This window comes from Akebia trifoliata, chromosome 3 (assembly GCF_017979445.1).
Source record: "Akebia trifoliata isolate Shusen 1 chromosome 3, ASM1797944v1, whole genome shotgun sequence".
NCBI lineage: Eukaryota > Viridiplantae > Streptophyta > Magnoliopsida > Ranunculales > Lardizabalaceae > Akebia > Akebia trifoliata.
In genome coordinates this window covers 28,833,989-28,855,055 of record NC_141377.1, presented here as the reverse complement: position 1 = coordinate 28,855,055, position 21,067 = coordinate 28,833,989, and the positions used below count along the sequence as shown (strand labels likewise).

At 40.7% G+C, this 21,067-nt stretch overlaps 2 protein-coding genes across 2 annotated transcripts; both read left to right on the top strand.

Moving 5' to 3' along the window:
* The first annotated feature begins 3,821 nt into the window (after positions 1 to 3,821).
* Positions 3,822 to 4,708, top strand: LOC147406280 (uncharacterized). The gene is made up of 2 exons (XM_086432530.1): positions 3,822 to 3,906; positions 4,053 to 4,708. Exons 1-2 carry the CDS (start codon positions 3,822 to 3,824, stop codon positions 4,706 to 4,708), a joined length of 741 nt encoding a protein of 246 aa, XP_086288656.1.
* A 612-nt stretch (positions 4,709 to 5,320) lies between these two features.
* On the top strand, positions 5,321 to 6,876 carry LOC147406279 (uncharacterized). The gene is made up of 2 exons (XM_086432529.1): positions 5,321 to 5,875; positions 6,145 to 6,876. The coding sequence occupies exons 1-2, from the start codon at positions 5,321 to 5,323 to the stop codon at positions 6,874 to 6,876; spliced, it is 1,287 nt and encodes a 428-aa protein (XP_086288655.1).
* Positions 6,877 to 21,067: the final 14,191 nt, after the last annotated feature.

Here is a 21,067-nt window from a genome sequence, read left to right as displayed (position 1 = left end):
ATACCCTTATGTGTTACGAAAATGTCATTTGATTAAAATAATCCAATTTTGTTTAATCTAATCATTCTAAACCCAAAAAACATGAGAACCCTAATCGTTCTTGTAGATATGTAGGCTTCGAAACCTTTGGGGGAGGTTTGAGCTCATCTACACGAGTTTAGGAGTTGCCACCATTCAATTAAAGTGTCAATGGATATTATAAAAGATTTTTTAAAATTCTGTTTTTTAGTTTATAGTAACTCACATATCCAAAATATAAGGGGAAAATGTCTACGTAGAACTCTAAAGTAAGGAGGTTCGATTGAGGGACAAGGAAAGTGTTAGGCACCTTGTCCCTCCCAACCTAAGATGATTACCAATAGATAACCACATATGAAGATTAGAAAACTGTGTTTGGATTTTGAAAATAAAGACAGTTATAGAGAAAATTAAGAGGCAAAAGAACTATAATCTAGTTTTAGAAAATTAAGAAATAAAATTAATGAGCAAGCTAAAGTAAAAATATTGCTTGTTGAAAATTTTATGAGCCTAGGATTTTGGTGGGAATCCACATGAATTTTACCTTCTTGAATTCCAAGGTCTTTTTTGAGGATTATATGCTCACTTGAGAGCATCTTTTTGTTGGTTTAGCTTTTATGAAGTATCCATGAGTTAGACACCACCATGAAAAGACTAGGAACCTTATGCATGAGATGTGTTCTCTTTGAAACTATTTTTTGTTAGCTTAGAAAGTTAGGTGTAAATCTAAGTAGATCCCCCACCTTTGACCCTTAGCTATTTTAGATAAAATATTATGATGTGTGTGCACATAGTTTATGCATGTAATGGATTTAGAAAGAGAAAATTACCTCCAAGGAGGGATTATTCTCTAGCTCTTAAGCTATTAAGAAAGAAAAAAAGAAAAATCTATATTCTATGAATTTAAATTTGCAAAGAAAGTAAAAAACAACTAATATAAGAATTTAAAACTTTTAGAAAGTAAATAAACAATTATTCTAATGCTCTTAAAAGCTTATTGAAGACTTATATGAGAAGATTACCTCTAGGAGGTTTTACTCTCTATCTCCATGCCTCAAACTAAAAACAATGAAAATCTATATTGCTAAACACAAGGAAAGTTTAAAGGTAAAGAGAGGGAGTAGATAGAAAAGGGAGACTTAAAAGGGGAATTACATAGAAAAACCAAAAAATTAAGGTGTCGATTAATTCAGCTTCAAAACGCAAATTTTGGTGCGTTTGCGGTGTGAAACGACGTTTTGAAGCTGAATCAAACGAGTCCGACAAATTGCGTTAAAAATCTGAGTTACCGATTTGCGTTTCTAAATGCAAATATGAAAAGCTTAAATTTATCATTTTTTAAATCGTGTTTGCGGGAGACGCAAATTATCAAAAAACGTCTCATGTGAAAAGACATTACTGCCCCTCAACTCATTTCTCTTCTTCTCTCCATCGACAGAACCGCACAATCTTCTTCGTTCTCGATAGAACCACCCACACACGATCTCTCTCTCTATTCTCGATAGCACGCAGCTGTGCTTGTAGATCAGCAGCCCTAGAGATCATCATTTTCAAAGCTCGACAGAATCGCACAATCTCTATCATCGTTCTTGACAGAACCGCAAGGCTTGAGCCTATCTCGATTTCATCTACAACCTCAAGGCGATCGTGCAGGTATCATCTCTCTCACTCTCTCTGCCATAGAAACCCTCGATGTGTAAACCAAACATTCGTTTTGTGTAAAAATATTTTACCTTTTGATTTCTGATCGACGATGAGGCAAACCTGACATTCGTTGATTTCTGATCGATGACAAGGCAAACCGGACCTTCATCGTAGAAACCCTTTATTTGTATATTAAAATGAATGATTGTTCATTTTAAAAATCAAGGGTTTTGGTTGATAAAAATCAAGGGTTTATAAATCGATTCGAAGATAAGGGGAGTTGTGGGGGGAAATTCTCAAACATAGACACGTGGCTCGAATGATGCTCGAAAGTGTGGATTTGAAGCTCGGATGGACTACTATATGGGCCCAGTTGGTTAGACTCCTCGAATGCACGGACACCCAGCTCGAACCTGCACCACCAATCCATCATATAGCACGGATGGCGTACTCCGTGGATATCAAGTGCCAGTATAGGTCGATAAGACGAGTCTGACAGATGTGCCATTGATTGACAGTTCTGACAACCCATACCATGTTAGATCAACTCTGATTATTCCAGGATTGGCAGAGCAGTTGCAATTACTCCTGCAGCTGATGTGTCAGAGAGTGAGCTAACTACCCTGAGAGTAAGTTAATTGCCCTAAGTCACTTCAAAGAATGGCACTGAAAACGATCAAGTTGGATGCTTATAAAAGGAAGGGGACCATGGGTAACAGGGGGTTCTTTTTCTTCTTATCTCTGTATTAGATTAAGATTTTTAGACTTAATTCTCATAGTGTCTAACTTGATTGTCGGAGTGGGCTGATTCGCAGGTCCGCCCGAGCAAAGAGAGGAAGGAAAAGTGTAGAGCCGAAATCAGCATCTACAATTTGGCGCCGTCTGTGGGATACTTACAAGGAGAAAAATGATCAAAATGGGAAGAGCCAGAGGTGAAACGCTCGAAGAGCCATCAAATCCCTTACCAGCAGACTCACCTCCAAACACGCAAGACCCCATGCTTGCAATGTACAACTTACTCACAGAGATGAGGGAGGAAATACGCAGGGGGTTGGAGAAGCAGAATGATGAAATAACGAATATAAGGAGGGAAAATGAGGAACTCAGGAAAAAATTGGGCGAACGCGCGAAAATCGAAGAAGGCCCAAGTGTAGAGCAAAGCATGGATCATACTGTCCGAACAACGCGGATAGAAGCAGATTGGACCGAAGATTCAGCGGCAGTAAAAACGCAGCAAGGAAGCTCAGAAGTTAAGGAAATAATGACGAGGAAGGAAGTGGAGGAAATGCTAAGGAGGAGGGACGAGGAACTTGCACGTGAAAAGTATCCCGCGCAAAAGGTGCGTAACGCAATTCGGGAGCTCAAGGGGACACCGTTCTCACCAATGATAATGAGTTCGAAACCCCCAAGAGTGTTCCATACACCGAAATTTGAAACCTATGACGGAACAAGGGACCCTATTCTTCATTACAGAAGTCAGATGGTGCTGTACCAAAACGATGATTCGTTACTTTGCAAGCTATTTCCATCAACTCTGAGGCACGGGGCTATGATGTGGTTCCAGGTGTTACCAGCTGGATCCATCATGAACTTTTTCGAGCTAGAAGAAATGTTTGTCGGTCAGTTCGTACATCTACGGAAGAATAAGGTCGGAGTTAATACTTTGTTCAATCTTCGATAGGAGGTCGGGGAGAGTATCCGATCTTTCGTAACTCGGTTCTGAACGAAAGTGTTAGATGTAGAAGGCATGGACGAGGCAACCGCTTGTGCGGCGTACATCGTGGCAGTTATTCCGGGAACACGGTTACACGAGTCATTGATCAAATCTGACCCAACCCGTTTGGAAGACTTGTATTCAAAAGTGGAGAAGTACATCCTCGTGGAGGAATCTGTGAAGGGCAGGAGGTGGAGCGCTCAAACAGTGGCCAATAGCGAGGGAGGAAATGAAGCACCAAAAGTACCGTCCCAGCTTGGAGGGGAATGAAACAAGAAAAGGCGGAGAGAATCGAATGAGCAGTCGAGATGGAAGAGAGGCCGGGTGTATACATCACTCAATGAAAAACTATATGTAATACTGAGGCATATAAAGGGCGACCCCAGTTTCATTCAGCCACCTTGGGGGTATAAGGGGAAACCCGGAAAACCGTACTGCGAGTATCATGAGGCTGAGGATCACCCGACCGAGGACTGTTATAGGTTACGCCATATCATCTAGGATATGGTTGAAGCAGGGAAGCTCAAAAGGTATGTCTCGTCGGGAAGAAAGAGAAGAAGGGAGACCCCCGAAGGAGATGAACGAAAGCCCAGACCTAGGTGACCGGAAGAGGGGGGACGTCACAAGCCGAAGGAGCACAGGATAGTGCATACCATCACGGGAATGCTGGGGGCAGGAAGGCCGTCTAAGCAGATAATTCGGGAGAGAGTAAAAAGGATCCGACATATGGTTGGTATCAACCAAGTAACATCGGGGGCACGGGTAGTTGAGACAACAGGCAATGGAGCGGATACACGGGTGATAGCTTTTACGGAGGACGACCTGAGGGGAATAGCTATGCCCTATCAAGACGCTCTTGTGATCGTAGTCCCAGTTGGGAACGTCGAGCTCCGTAGAATACTGGTGGACTCGGGAAGTGCAGTGGATAGTCTTTTCTTGAGTGCAGCGAGAAGGATGGGGATTTCAGATAGTTTGGAATCAACCCAGACCCTAGTTTACGGATTTAATGGGGCTCCCAGTAGCTCAGTGGGAGAAATCACACTCCCGATCACAACGGGATCGAAAGTGATAATGACAAGATTTGTGGTGATAGAGGTGGACTCAGCCTATAACGCAATCCTTGGACGAAGATGGATACATGAAATGATAGCAGTCCCTTCAACTTATCACCAGGTAATTCGATTTTTGAACGAGGAAGGAGTGATGGAGATCAGAGGTGACCAAGAGATGGTGCAGCGGTGCTTTCACCTGACCTTGAAGCAAGGACGGGGCGCTGAGGCCCTTCCTCAAAAGAAGAGGAAGGAGTCACCTGTCGAAGGAGAAACATTATAGCAGTTACAGAAGGAGCCACAGTAGGAACGGATGGCAACAGTTGATGAAGTTGAGACGGTAGACCTCGGCGATGGTGGAGATCAGCTGATTAGTATTGGCACCACAATGTTGCAGGGGGATAAAACATCATTGGTCAAGCTACTAAGAGCAAATAAAGACGTGTTCGCATGGTCGTTCGAGGATATGCCAAGAATAGACCCTTTGGTCGCATGTCACAGACTAAACGTCAACGAGGAATCCCGACCTGTTCGACAGAAACCAATGAGACTTTCACCCCGTCTAAGGCAGGGGGTAAATGAGGAAATCGAGAAGTTGTTAAGAGCGGAATTCATCAGGGAAGTAGATTACCTAGAATGGATAGCTAGCATAGTTGCAATACCGAAGAAGGACGGAAAGATGAGGGTGTGCATCGACTTCACAAATCTCAATAAGGTATGCCCAAAGGATAGCTTCCCTTTGCCAAGGATCGATAGACTGGTCGATGCTACTGTCGGGCATGAAAGAATGTCATTTATGGACGGATACTCGGGTTATAATCAAATCCCTTTGGCAGCGAAAGATCAGGAGAGAACGTCATTCATCATCGAGTAAGGGCTATTCTGCTTTAAGGTCATGCCGTTCGGCTTGAGGAACATCGGGGCCACTTACCAGAGGCTCGTGACAAGAATGTTCGAGGGATTGATCGGGAGAACTGTGGAGGTGTACATCGACGACTTGTTAGTGAAAAGCAGGAAAGTGAAAGACCATCTGGCAGATCTCGAGCAAACTTTCAATCGATTGAGGAGTTTTCGGATGAAGTTGAACCCGAAGAAGTGCGTGTTCGCAGCTTTTTCAGGGAAATTCCTCGGACACATTATCACCAGAAGGGGCATTGAGGCCAACCCAAATCAAATCCGTGCCTTGATGGAAATGCTGAGTCCAAGTAATCAAAAGCAGGTACAGAAACTTGCAGGAATGATAGCAGCGTTGAATAGGTTTATTTCCCGAGTATCCGACAGATGCCGCCTACTATTCAAGCTGTTACAAAAAGAAAAGAACTTCGCCTGGAGCGAAGAATGTGAATCGGCGTTTAATGACCTGAAGAAGTACCTAGGGCAATCACCAATCCTTAGCTCTCCAGAGGAAGGAGAGGAGTTAGGAATTTATTTGGCAACCAGCTCATCATCGGTAAGCTCAGTTTTTTCAAAGTCGACTTGGGACGGGAGTACCCTATTTACTATGTCAGCAAAACACTGGGTCCATCAGAAATGAGGTACACGAAGATAGAAATAGTGGGATTGTCGCTCGTCTATTCAGTGCACAAGCTCATGCTTTATTTCCTCTCACACCGTATCCGAGTTGTGACAGATAGCCCATTAAAAGAAATAATGCACAGGTAGGAGAAATCCCGGAGGATGGCAAGATGGGTAGTGATTATCGGGGAATACGATTTGTAGTTCGAATCACGGACATCACTGAAAGGGCAAGTGCTAGCAGACTTTCTCGCTGATTTCCCGGTCGAGGATCCAAACTGGAAAGAGTTGGAAGAAGAGGACGAGATGGTGGAAGAGACAAAATTGTGGGATAGGCATACAGGTTGGAGGATGTTTGTCGATGGCTCATCAAATTATTCCGGCTTAGGAGTTGGAATAGTGCTAGTAACACCGAGTAATGACAGACTTGAGAAGGTAATCAAGCTCGGATACGGGGCATCAAACAATGAGGCCGAGTACGAGGCAGTTATCAATGGGTTGAAAATGGCGAACAAGCTGAAGGTTGACCGAATTATGTTATGCATCGATTCGCAGCTCATAGCAAATCAATGCAATGGTAAATACGAAGCAAGGGACGAACGAATGGCGATATATCTATCCGCGGTGAATCGAGAAATTGAGAGATTTGACCAAGTAAAGATATGTCAGATACCAAGGGACGAAAATAGACATGCGAACTCGTTGGCATATATCGCTTCAATGCTAGGGAAAATAAAAAGTCGGACTTTACCGGTAGAATACTTGTCTAAAGCAAGCATCGATTACGACGAAGGAGAGTGCGCACAGGTAGAACGAGCCTTGGGATGGATGGAAGTATACATGGAGTATTTACATTCTAAGGTGCTACCACGAGAGAAGAAGGAAGCAAGGAAGATGCTACAGCAAGTCGGGAAGTATACAATCGTTGAAGGATAACTCTATAGAATGTCGTTCGGGGACCACTTTTGAAGTGCCTTAATAAGGTGGAATCCGAGCTCATAATGGCAGAAATCCATGAAGGGATCTGCGACAACCATTTGGGAGGACGATTACTGGCCAATAAGGTAATCAATCAGGGCTATTTTTGGCCAAGAATGTAGGAAGATTGCAAAAAATGCGTAGGGACGTGCGATAAATGCCAAAAACATGCCCCCATGCATCTACAACCAGCTAGTGAGCTCCACCCTATGAAGTCACCCTGACCGTTCTCTATATGGGGGATGGACATTGTCGGACCTCTACCTCGGGGAAAATGGGGTAAGCTCTTCATCCTAGTAGCTACAGATTACTTTACTAAGTGGGTCAAAGTTGTTCCGCTCACTCGAATAAGGGAAGAGGAAGTTATCAAGTTCACGTGGGAGCACATTATAATGCACTTTGGAATCTCCTATGCACTGATCTCCGATAACAGAACATAATTCAAGGGTAACCGTGTACAATCGTACTTCAGAGAGTACGGGATCCGATCACTCCAGTCATCCTCGAGGTATCCACAAGGCAACGGGCAGGTAAAAGCGTCCAACAAGACAATCCTCGGAAACTTGAAAAAGAAATTGGCTGAGCATAAAGGAAGATGGGTGGATGAGTTACACAGTGTCCTATGGGCTTACTGTACTACGGCCAGGAGGGCAACAGGGTTCACTTCGTTCGCACTAGCTTATGGGACGGAAGCCGTCATCTCGACCGAGATCCAAGTCCCCACTGCCAGAACACAAGTGGCCTAAACTAAGCTAAACGACGAAATGATAGCTCAGAATTTAGATTGGTTGGATGAGATATGAGAGAGGGTCATGAAAAGATTGGCACGGTACTTGCAGGTATTAAAGAGGTCTTATGACCGGAATGTACGTCGCAGGGAATTCAAAATCGGTGACTTGGTACTTCGAAAGGTATTTTTCAACACGAAGGAAATTAACAGTGGAAAGCTCGGGGCTAATTGGGAAGGACCCTACATCGTAAGCAAAGTCGAAGAATCTGGCGCGTACCATTTAGAAACATCAATAGGGGATGTAATTCAGTCACCATGGAATGTATTCAACCTAAAGAGATGCTATCAATAAAAAGTTATCTGTAATTATGCCTAACTTTTCAAAGTTAAAGCCTTGGCCTGTCACGGGAGCCAAACCCAACTGGGGAGTTGGTCTAAGGCAAAGCCTCGGCCCCTCAACAGGAGCCGAGCCCAACTGAGGAGTTGGTTCAAAGTTAAAGCCTTGTCCCATCACGGGAGCCAAGCCCAACTGGGGAGTTGGTCTAAGGCAAAGCCTCGGCCCTTCAACAGGAACCGAGCCTAACTGAGGAGTTGGTTCAAAGTTAAAGCCTTTGCCCATCACGAGAGACAAGCCCAACTGAGGAGTTGGTCTAAAGCAAAGTCTTGGCTCTTCAACAGGAGCCGAGCCCAACTGAAGAGTTGGTTCAAAGTTAAAGCCTTGGCCTGTCATGAGAGCCAAGCCCATACTAAAATGTCGATATAAAGGAAGACCATGACCCTCAACGGGCGCCAAGCCTAAGGAGTTGGTCAAATAAAAGCAGGACCAAATTATTCTGGAATTATTAAACGGCAAACCTCAACATAAAAGTAAAAAAAAAAGAGAACAAGAAAAAGAGAAAGGCACAAGAGTTGCAAAAATGCTTCCATTAATGTAAAAAAGGGTTTTACATTCAAAAAGTACATGGAAAAGTACAAAAGTTGTATTACAAAAGAAAGAAAGAAAAATCAGGTTTCCGTTTTTACTATGGCCAGGGCATCCTCGGGAGCTTGGTTCTCGACAGGCGCAGCAGGAGCTTTGAGAATCAGCTCGGGAGCAGCGATAGGTGTGGCTTCTGGAATTGCCTCCGACTTCTTTGCTACAGCCTTGACTTTCCTTAGCTATTCCTTCAGCTTATTGTAGGATTTCTCCTAAGCTTCCTCTGAAGAATCCAGCTGGACTTGGAGGGAGTTAAGTTGGTCTTGAAGAGCTCTCTTTTGCTCCACCTCCTTCGCCTTTACCAGCTCTTCCAGGGAAGAGATCTTCCCCTCCGCCAAAGCCAAGCGGTCTTTATTTTGCTCCAGCTCGGATAGTGCGCTATCCAAGCTTGATTGGAGCTTTGAGGAATTGACCGCAGCGGCATCCCTTTCAGCCTCAAGTTGAAGAATGCGATCTTCCGCGACATGGAGGTCATGCGCGGAAGAGTCGCGAGCTTCAACGAGCTTGGCCACGGCATGTTGTGCTTGGAAATAAAAAAGAAGTTTTAGAAGATTGCAAGTGTAGAAAATAAATGTCAAAGGATAGAAAAAGGAAAAGGTTTACCGCGACCAGAGCTCGGAACGCGTCGTTAGAAAATTTTGTCGAGTCATCGGCAAAACTTTGAAAACCGCCCTGGCTACCGCCAGATTGGATAAGGCTGAGTCCCTGTCTGATACCGGCCTTCCCCCGACCATGGGTTGTACCACCCAGGGGGAAGGAGGGGGTAGATTTCCCCTTTGCACCGAACCAGCCGAGGATGCCTGGGATATTTGGACTGGCTGGCTTGTCCCCTCGGTAGCAGGAAGAGGAGGCAGCTGGAGCATCGGGGAAGGGGAGCGGGGCCCTCTCTTCAACCTCTTGAGAAGAGGTTGATGATCTTCTTCTTCTTCCATGGCCGCACGCCCCACCCCGGGAGTTCCAGTGGGTAGGGTTGGGAGGGGACCTCTGCGACGTCCTCCTCGGAGTCGGAGCCTAGGATTGGTGGAGGACGCTTGGATTGGAGTACCATGTCGGATAGGCGGATCGTTAGAGGTAGAAGGGCAGTGACCTGGTCGTAGAGGTCGGGATTCGCGAGGAGATGGTGATTGCCACCGATTCTCCTGGAAACTTATCCTTACTCAGACCTGCAATTACATTTAAACAAGTAAGTCATAAACTCGAGAAGGTAAAGAAATGCAAGTTTCAGAAAGGAAGGTGGGAAGTAATAAATAAGACTTACCTTGGGGGTTGAAGGAAGAGAAGGCCAGAGGGGGAAGCTCGTCCCCTGGAACATTTTCCCATTATCCGGACAGCTGAATTGGGAACAAGAACTATTCCTTGTCCGAGTCAGGTAGCTCGACCAAGGACGGCTTCCCTCTCCTCTTTGACAAATAGAAGAAGTCCGGCCTGTTCAGGCACTTCTTCAAGACGAATTGGGCCCTGATATCCCAGAGCCCGAGCTGGAGGCCATCCTCTAGCTTGTTGTTCATGTGCTCGAAAGCACCTATGAGTCGGAAGAAATTCCTGCTCATTTGGCCGGGAACCCTCCTATATAAGTTCAGTACCTCTCGAGTCAACCTACTTAGAGGGACTCTGAGGCCTACTCTGAATTGCCCCCAATGTACCACTATGGTACCTGGGGGACTTCCCCTGAGCAGCGTGGCCTCGTCCACATAGGACATGCTCACGCTATTAGGGAAACCGAATGTGTCCCTGACCGCCTCTAGCAGAGGGCAGGCGTGGGAATAAGACTTCCCCTCTGGCCATTTGAATGAAAAGAATGAGAAAGGGATGTAAAGGAGTTAGAGGAGAGGGGAGGAGGCCTTGGCTTCGTTACCTTTTTCCTCTGTTCTTTTCCTTTCAAAAAGTTGAGGGCTTCAGATCACTAGAACACTGGTAGTGCAATGGCACGGTGGAGGCACCAGCGGAGGCACGACCGGAGGCACGAACGGAGACAGAGAAGACGCGCAAGGGCAGAGGGGCAGAATAACGACAATAAGAGTGAAAGTAAAAGAAAAATGAGAAATGGATGGGGTATATATAGACCAGAGGAGCCTCGAGATGTGTGTGGGGGAATCAACGGTTGGGATCTCTTGGGCAAGTAATGATGAGGCATTAAATGCTAAGAGATATGATATGACCGTTCGACCATCTCACGTGAATCAAGAAAACCATAGAGCGCTACGTGTACACAAAACATAATCACGCCGTAAAAACCAACATATAGGACACGCCTTACCAGAACAGTTCCACCGACCGCCGTCCTCGAAAAACGAACGAGCTAAGTAACGATTCGTCGCAGTAAAATCATTAATCTAAGCTGAGGCCAGCTGAGAGCTTGCCACGTGTCAATTTTTCCACTTTTTAGATTAATTTCTCGAGCACCCGAGCAATTTGCCCGAGCCCTCGAGAGGGGGTATTGTGGGGGGAAATTCTCAAACATAAACACGTGGCTCGAATGATGCTCGGAAGTGTGGACTTGAAGCTCGGATGGACTTCTATATGGGCCCAGTTGGTTAGACTCCTCAGATGCACGGACACCCAGCTCGAACCTGCACCACCAATCCATCATATAGCACGGATGGCATACTCCGTGGATATCAAGTGCCAGTGTAGGTCGACAAGACGAGTCTGACAGATGTGCCATTGATTGATAGTTCTGACAACCCATACCATGTCAAATCAGCTCTGATTATTCCAGGATTGACAGAGCAATTGCAACTACTCCTGCAGCTGATGTGTCAGAGAGTGAGCTAACTACCCTGAGAGTAAGTTAACTGCCCTAAGTCACTTCAAAGAATGGCACTGAAAACGATCAAGTTGGATGCTTATAAAAGGAAGGGGACCATGGGTAATAGGGGGTTCTTTTTCTTCTTCTCTCTGTATTAGATTAAGATTTTAGACTTAATTCTCATAGTGTCTAACTTGATTGTCGGAGTGGGCTGATTCGCAGGTGCGCCCGAGCAAAGAGATGAAGGAAAAGTGTAGAACTGAAATCGGCATCTACAGGAGTTATAGATTATAAATTTTTTTATTCATAAATCGTATCGAATGCTTTCAAGTATTCAATAATTTATATATATATTTTTTTATAAATTGAATATAATGTTATTGGGTATTCGATAATCAATTTTATAAATTTATAAGGGGAGTTATCGATCTCCAACTCAACTCACCAAGATCTGAAACCCCAAATGAACAATAGATTCATATATTATCAAGTTTTAGTTCCCTCAACTTCAAGAGATAAATAGATTCATATATTTTTGAGGGTTTTATAAAATTGGGTTTTCGTTGTCAATTTGTTAACCTAGATCTATAATGAAAAAAAACTACATCCATCTGGAGTTCTATAAATCTGGATTTTGATATCCATTTGCTTATCCAAGTCTACAATTAAGAAAACATAGGCTCATACCCCCATCTGAAGTTCTATAAACCTGGTTGAATCTCTAAAATAAAATATACTGTAGAATTGGATTTAATAACTTCGTATTGTGTCCCATTATACAAAAATCATATGTTTTAGTAAGTCTTGTGGATCCATTAGAATGCCACTTACCTATTCAAAGTTCATTTTAATTTTGTTTATGTATTGTTTTTTTGAGGATAATTTTCACTTTAATAAAAAAAATTTGGATCGGAAATGATGAGTGTTAATTGTTATTATCTTTACAGAGGTATATCGTATGAGATTTTGCTTAGATCGGAACTCCAATTGGAGAACAGACATGTGATATTATTTTCACTAACTACTAAAATTTGGAAAACAAAGAATGAAAAACAATGACAATTGGAGTGATATTTTTTTAGTTTAAATTTGAGAACGTTGTACTTATGGGGATAAGAGAAGATAGTAAGATTTAGTTATATTTGAGTGTGAGGAATGCTATCCCTTCTCTCACCTGATTAGTTTGCATCCCTTGTTTATCATCATCATCATCTATGCCTTATCTCAAATATTTAGGTTTGTAACATCGATATGTATTCATCATTCAACTCTATCTAAAGGTATATATTTTGTCAAGGCACGCATTTTCATAGATTTTCTTATTGTTTCAACCATGTGATGATGAATTATTATCATTTCTATTTTCGATACTTGAATACTTTTAGTAAAACACATATTTCTTAATGGGTTTTGAATCCAAGACTTGGCAACCAACACTTTTGCTCCTTACAAACTTAGTTGAGTAAGCAATTGCCTTGTTTAAATGCATGAAAGTAACTTCTATCTCTCTGTCTCTCTGTGAATTGGCTTCGATAAATTTTAAAATTTTGTTAGTTACGTGCAAATAATTTGTCATTTTTCAATCTCATCTGTTGATTGTTAGTTCAAAACATAAGAGTTGGTCCTAATTCACTAGTAATTGAAATGAAAATGTCAATATATATATATATATGTTTTTCTTTAACTTACACACGCATACACACACAACAATTACTATATGTTATACAGTCAAAGATTGAGATATTATGTGGATGTGTTATGTATATACGATGTAATGTGAATGTTAGATTGTGTATTGCGCAGGTATTTTGTTTATCAAGAAAATTTCATATGTCCATTTTTAAGAGGAGATGCTGTCGAAATTCTATAGAATTATAAACATTTTAAAATGAAAATAATTATTTTATTAATTTTTTATATAATTTTATTATATTTATATATATTTATAGGGGTATTCTGATAATTTTTTATGTATTATGGGTGCATTATTGGATTGCGTATTATGCAGGTATTTGTGTTAATCAGGAAAATTTCGTATGTCCATTTTTAAAAGGAGATGCTATCGAAATTTTTTAGAATTATAAATTTGTTTATAATTTTTTTTGAATTATAAACATTGTAAAATTAAAATAATTATTTTTTTAATTTTTATATAATTTTATTATATTTATATATTTAGTGTAATTATATATTTATAGGGGTATTCTGATAATTTTTGATGCATTATGGGTGCACTATCAACCTTAAGGGCATTTTGGTCATTTTACCCTACTACAACAGATTTTAGAAGCTGTATCAAACAGTAATTACTAGATTCTAGTCAACAGCACAACAGTTTTAAAAAGCTCTATCAAATAAGCTTTTCAATGCTTCAGATTCTGACAGTAGAAGTTGACAGTAGATTTTGGTAGCTGAATCAATCGGGCCCTAAGCTACACCCCATATTGGTATCTTCTTGGTTAGAGCTTCTTAAGTGTTTAGAAAGGGACTTGGACAAAGTTTGATAGACTAGAGGGCTTTGACGAGAAACTTGGATAGAATTTTGCGAATTCATTATGGTTTCAATCTTCTAAGTTTCTACTTGATTGATCTTGCATTGGGAAGAATGGGTAGACGGTGTATTACTCGATCAATTTCAAGCCTTGATATATCTTGATAGGACCATGCGAACACATCTTAGTACTCTCTAAGGAATTTAATCATTTCCAGCTTTTGGATTGTGGTTAGAAGGGATCCAATTTTGATTATTTTTGGGTTATCTTTGAATTTGAGATTTACTGAGTTTATTTTCTCAACATTTGCTGGACGTTCTTCATCATGAAGTTCTACAAGCTTTTTCAGTTATTTTGACACGTCGACCTCTTGTGCGCCCAACTCTTCCTCAATCTCCATGACATCAAAGTTGGGTTTGAGGTGATAATCATTTAATCTTGTATTCCTTGTCTCATATAACTTTTCAAGGTTTTGATTTTCTGAATTTTTTGAGATTTTATTAATTAAGTTAGACATTCTAAACAAACACCCTCTGAAGATGAAGGTCTATTAGGATCCTCGGGGGGAAATTGAAAAACTAACAACATTTTTTTGGAGGCCTTAGTAGCCTCAAGGGTAACTAAGATGATATCCCAATTGTGAAGAACATTCATTTTTTTTTGCAAGGTAAACTACTAAAAGGGAAGGAGCTTCCCCCGACTTAGTCGTGATGACCATCACAAAATCGTAATGGTCATCTGATAGTGATACCTCTCCTAGTGGTAGGGTTACATTAGAATCCCAATCAACATTAGGTGTGATAAAACAAACAATCATTGCTGGCATCATCTATTTTCACGGGCTCTCTTTTCCCAAAGTCTTCCTTGAATAAGCTACAGATGTCATCCTCGAGGGATGGCTCATGTTCAAGAGTACTTTTGACTATTTCTGACCTTATTGTGGTAGTAACTACATTTGATGGCCATTAGTTGGGCCGTCATCACTTATCATTGTATAAGTCGACATGGGGTATGTCTCCCTGATGTGAGAGACCATCCTGAGATCCCAAATCTTGGATTCTCAGTACTCCATCCTTACTAGTTTGAGCTCTCTCTTCTTTGTTTCCATCACTTTCCTGTCCTTCCAGGTGGGCTTAAAACCGAAGCCGAACTATGGCATGACTTTCTGAGTCAAAATAAGCTTGACTCTATCTTGATTTATCTTTCCTAGCCCTTTTTCCTATATGAAATTCGGATTGCTTTATCACCCTTCCTATCATCATCACAGTTGGTGGCAAGCTTGCCTTTTTTTACCTTTGTACATTTTGAAATATGATTGATCGGATCGAATTGGAAGGAGTGATACATGAGCTATTCATTCATCCTATGTATGGCACATCTGGAGATCTATCTATTGGCAATAAATTTTTTACTTTCACTGAAATCAATTCTTGGTTGATGATGAACTTCACAGTCTAGTGAAGAGATGATGGCACTACCCTAGTTGAATGGATTCATGGTCTCCCGAGAAGAAAATTGAAAATACTTTGCATGTTTATCACAACGAAAGTGATTTGGAATGTGCAGGGTCCAATTGTTACTCATAAATCAATTTCACCCATTGATTTTCTCTTTTAGCTATCGAAAGCTTGGGTTTTAATATGTAGTCTTAAGAGATACCAATCCATGCCTAGCTTTTCAGAGTTGTGCAAGGACAAATATTAAATGCAAATCCATTATTTAGTAACACACGAGCAACGATCATATCCTTGCCCATCACTACGATATGTAGTGGTTCTATGTGACCACAATCCTCTGGAGTAAGTTCATCCTTCGTGAATGTGACGACGTTCGATGATACAATCATTCCAACCATCTTATCCAACTACTCGGGCGAAGTGACTTCTATCACATGTGATTCGTTAAAAACCTTGAATAGCGCATCTCTGTGATTTTCTGAGTAGCAACCCTAGTATCGATACTTGGGCTAGTAGTTTGTTTAATTACTTTTTAAAGTTATATTAACTTTTCTTAATCAGCTTAAGAAAATCTACTATATCCTTGTCTGTTACTTTTTTCTTCTTTTCTGCCTGTTTGCTCTGTTTTTTTTTTTTTTTTTGTAATGACTACCTTTCCCTTTTCTTTGTCATTTTTCTTTGCCATTGTTTCTATTACTTCTATCTTAGCTACCTTTTCTTTTTAGAATATCTCATTTTATCTAACTATTGCTTCTATATTGACTATTGCTTACTCTCTATCGACTATAACTTATGTTTCAACTGTCTATTCTAACTGCTTTATTTGCTCTGTATTAATAACGAACCTTTTGTAGGTTGTTTATTCTGTACCTTAGTATGTTCATTCTGCAATTCTTTGCTGATCTGACCAACCTCTATTACTATCTGCTTCCCCTTTTCTTTCTCAGTCTTCTTCTCATTGTCTTTTTTTTCCATGTTGTCCCATTTTTAGTCGTTCATACCACTATGCTTCCCCTAGTAATGTGGTTTGCATCATTGGGCTCCTCTTCCTTCGCTAGTTTCTCAACCTTTTCTGTCTCCTTGACTTTCCCTCCTCCTTTTAAGAATACTAAACTAGTTTTACAACTCCAAGGCATAGCCTTGTTGGTACATAAGGGAAGGGTTTGGGAGTTTTGAAGGTGAGTTGGGGAAGTTTTGGTTCAACATGAAGGATGAGAAGTGGTGGTTATACAGTGGACAAGGACGAAATGGGTGTGTGAATGATGAGTGGTGATGGATCTAAATATAATGAGAGTGGCATGATGTTGGATGGAATAATAGAATTTGAGGATAAGATGAGAGGTGGTGGGTTTGGAGAAGATGGTAAAAGGTTTAAGATGAGGCCTCCAAACTAGGTGGTGATATGAATGTGAGTGTTATTTTAACTTTGAGGGAGGATAATGTTGACTGAGCCGTTGGGTTTGGGGTAAACTATGACTTTTGACCCTAAAGGAATGATCAACTATGAGGGATCAAAATCTAACTCTTCATCGGAGATTGTGTTTATTGTATTTGTCGGTCTTGCACCAATTGCATTACCATTATAAGCTGGAAGGGGATTTTTATTGATATTTTGTTGCATTGGTGCGAGATCCAAAACTATAAGCTTCCTATATATGAGGGTCTGAGCTACATCCTTAACTGCTAACATCGGTCTATAGGGTGACCAGGAGTTCCCATGTGGAACTCGCAGTTAGTGGTTAGGTCATACCTGAATGTGTTCTCGGCTTTTGGATGTGGCTGCTCAATATAACATAACCTCCCTTGACGAGGGTAGGCAAAAGCTCCGACAATTTTATTGGCAATCAAGTAAACTCTCTTCTTCTCTATTGTTAGTAGTTGTTATACTTATTATTGTTGTAGGGTTGACGGTATTGCTGTTGCGGTTGTGCTTGAAACTAAAACTATTACTGATTGTTGTATGGCCTTGCTTGGGGTTGTTGTGCTTGATACAGATAGTTAGATAGTGCTTGAAAATTTATGGGTGCTTTAGGTATTGTAGTTGGGAAATGAACTGGTACTTGAGCTTAACCCACCCTTTATCCTTCTTTTTTGTCGTAGCTACCAATTTCTTTTGTACTGTGTTATTGAATGAAGCACCTTGTTGTGGAGTTGTCCAATCTATAATCATCTCCAACTTCAAATCATCATTTATCTTATCAGCAATCTAAACTAATAAGTAAAAACTGGATGCAGTGTGCCCTATTAGATGAGTATAGTAGCGTTGCCCTAGTATTAAGATGAATGTTGTGTTCATCTCAATTTGTGTCATGGAAAGCTTTACCTGTGAAGCGAACTGCCTCCATCACTGAGCATACCCTCTGATGGTCTTTTTGCGCTCCTTTGTCATATTGGTTTCACTATGCCTATCCAACGCCACATCTATATTGAATATGTAGTTGCCTATGAAGGCGATGGCCAAGTCTCTCCAAAAGTGGATTTTGTTGTAGTCCAACTGAGTAAACCATCTTTGTGTTACCCCTGTCAAGCTCATTTGGAACATTTGTACTATGAGCTTGTCATTTCTTCTGAATTGGCACATAGCGCCACAATATAGTTTCAGATGGGTGAGAAAGTACCCAATGCCATTGTATTTCTTGAGCTCCGGATACTTGAAGTTCGTTAGTTGTATAAAGTCTAGATATAAACTTAGATCATCAAACCCGAAGCTATCTTGGGAATCTCCCCCTTTCAGTCGGTTCAACTCTTCCATAATTGCATCCATACGACTTGACAACTTGTCCTCGACGTAGTTCCTCTCAGGTATTCTAACCCAATTTGACTTTTCCTTCTATGTTATCTCAACATGTTGCAGAAGAGGACATTGAGTAAAGATAAGGGAAGGGATTTTCATGGTTTGACTGGTGCTGGCACATAGTTCTGAGCTTATGTCGATGTAGGATTAAGAGTTGGTGCCATTGGAGGAGGTGCCATTGTTGGATTGGCTGTTATGGGTGTTTACTGACTAGACTGTCCTGAACTATTTGCATGATTCTGAATAGCTTGAGTAACCCTAGAATCTGAGTCAATACTAATAACATGTTCCCAATTGATGCCACTTAATCATTCAGTTTCTTAAATTCTTCCTCACTAACCGATCGATTGACAGTCAAATTGTCTGTAACAAATGGATTTTCTATAACTAATGGCTTGATTCTACCTGTTCACTTCATGATAGTAGTCTTGGACCTGAGATGATACCGAATTTGTGTTGTAACCCCTCTTCTCAATCCTCTACTGTTTAGATGCCCAATGTGTGCACCCTTAGTATAGAAGATCACTTTGAAACGTATGTACCTTTGATATAAAAAATAAAAGATCTGATTTTAGTTTTAGGAAAATGATGACTTTGTTAATATTTTAATTTTTTTTTTGTTTTGAGTCAATAGCAAACCCCTCTCATGGTGAGATTAGAAGAAATCATGAAAAACTTTAGGAGAAAGGATGATCCTAGTTGCAACCCTTTATTGCTTCTTTTTTGACACCTAAAGGAATATAGAGGGACTATCCTAGATGAATCTAAGACGTTCTATTAAGGGCCCTTAAGTGATAAAAAAAGTAGAAAAAAGGGAAATGAATGCTAAGGTAACCTTTAAAAGGTTCAAAGTTCTTTAAGAGACCCAAACTATGAAAATAAATACTATCTAATTTGACTTTAAAGTGGTCCGAAGTTCTTTGAGAAGCCCAAACTATGAAAGGCAATGCGATTTAATTTGACTTTTAAGGGGTCCATAGGTCTTTGAGAGACTTGAACTACGAAAAAAATGCCACTAATTTGACTTTTTTAAGAGGTCCAAAGGTCTTTGAGAGACCTGAACTACGAAAGGAAATATGAGCTAATTTGATCTTTAAGAGGTCTGAAGATTTTTTAGAAACCCAAACTATGAAAGGAAAAACGATTAATTTGACATTTAAAAGGTCCAAAGGTCTTTGATAGACCAAAAATATGAAAGGAAATGCGAGATTCTGAATTTAAGCTATAAAAATGAAGATAGGCCCTTGTCTAGATCTTCTAACATTAAATCTCAATCTAAGATAATTTTTAAGAGGTCCAGAGATATTTAAGATATCCGATCTATGATCTAAACTAACCTTTAAGAGGTCTAAAGGTCTTTGAGACACCCGGTCTACGACCTAAGGTGACCTTTAAGAGATCTAAAGATTTTTAAGAGACCCGATTTATGAAAATATATCGAATGTAAGAGAAATAAATGAAAATGTCCTTTATATGGGTATTATGTTCGGACCTTTGAATTGGGTGCCTCGAGTGTATGAGGCAAAACCTGGAAAACCTAAAATAAGGTTCGTTTTTTAGGATCGCCTTGCCCTTGAACCTTGGAAGTGAGCATCTCGAATGTTTGAGATTTGAACCTGAAAGGTCTTGAAGAATGTTCGTTGTATAGGGTCATTTTGCCCTTGAACCTTGAAAATGGGTATCTTGACTGTATGAGATTTGAACCCATGAAATGTTGATAGGATTGCACAGCCCTTGTTGGCAAAGATCTTGGTGACCCATGGCTAGGATTGAGCCTTGAGGTTCTAACAAACCCATAATAAATGAGGATTGATTGTGTACACAACCCTTGTTGACGAAGGATGATAGGGATGACCCATAGGTGGGGTCGATCATGAGAGGTTCTAACAAACCTAAAATAGATGAGGATTGATAGCATTGCATGACCCTTGCCGACGAAGAATAATGAAGTGACCCACGTGTAGGCTCGATCATGAAAGGTTCTAACAAACCTAAAATAGATAAGGATTGATGTCACTATGTTTCCTAAGAATTTTAAAGTTCTAAGGAAGGAAGAGTGGAGGTCTATCTTAGGGATTGAGCTAAAAAGCTTTTCACCTCTCTTGGAGTTGAAGAGCAACTTAAACTTACGAGTACTTCTAGACCTATAGATATACCTAAGTCTAAAGAATCAGAACCTTAAGTCTAATTTGGAAATAACTCCACAAATCCTAGAAATTGGTATGATCGAGATGCTAAACGGATTCCTAACTTCTTTTAGGATTCTTTAAATTCATATTATTCGATTGGGTTTACACAAGTAAAGATTGATCACTTGAATACATAGGGAAACCTATGGTGATAGGAATGATGTCATTGAGTCCTAATCCTATACTTGAGAAAATCTAGAAGACTTTGATAGACCTAAAGTTTGAATCTAAGAGTTAAGTTTCCCTTAACACTAACGAACCATTGGCTAAACACTAAGTGGGAATGTGTAAACACGCTTGATTTGGATTTAAACTCATCAGAAGAAATCAAAAGAATTTAAAAAGTTAAGGTTCTTTTCTAGTTGGCGAAGTTCAAATTAGGCCAAACACTTGTTCTGACTGGGGGGTGAAGGTGGATAGTACCAAAAATTGCCTTTGGTCGTAAATGAGGCCATTCTATGCTACAATATTGTTTGGCCGAATGTCAAGTACGACCAAACAAAATAATTGCTTTGGCCAAGGGTCAGGTATGGTCAGATAGAATTTCTGCCTTGGCTAAGGGTTAGGTACAACTAGGCAATAAAAAAGCCTTGGCCAAGGGTCAGGTATGGCCAAGAAAAAGTTTTTTCTTGGTCAAGGGTAAGGTATGGCTAGGCAAAACTTTTGCCCTAGCCAAAAGTTAGTCGCGGACCCCTAAAATTTGTTTTGACCTATGAACTATAACTTATTTTTTTGCAAAAATTTTCCTTTCCAACATCAATT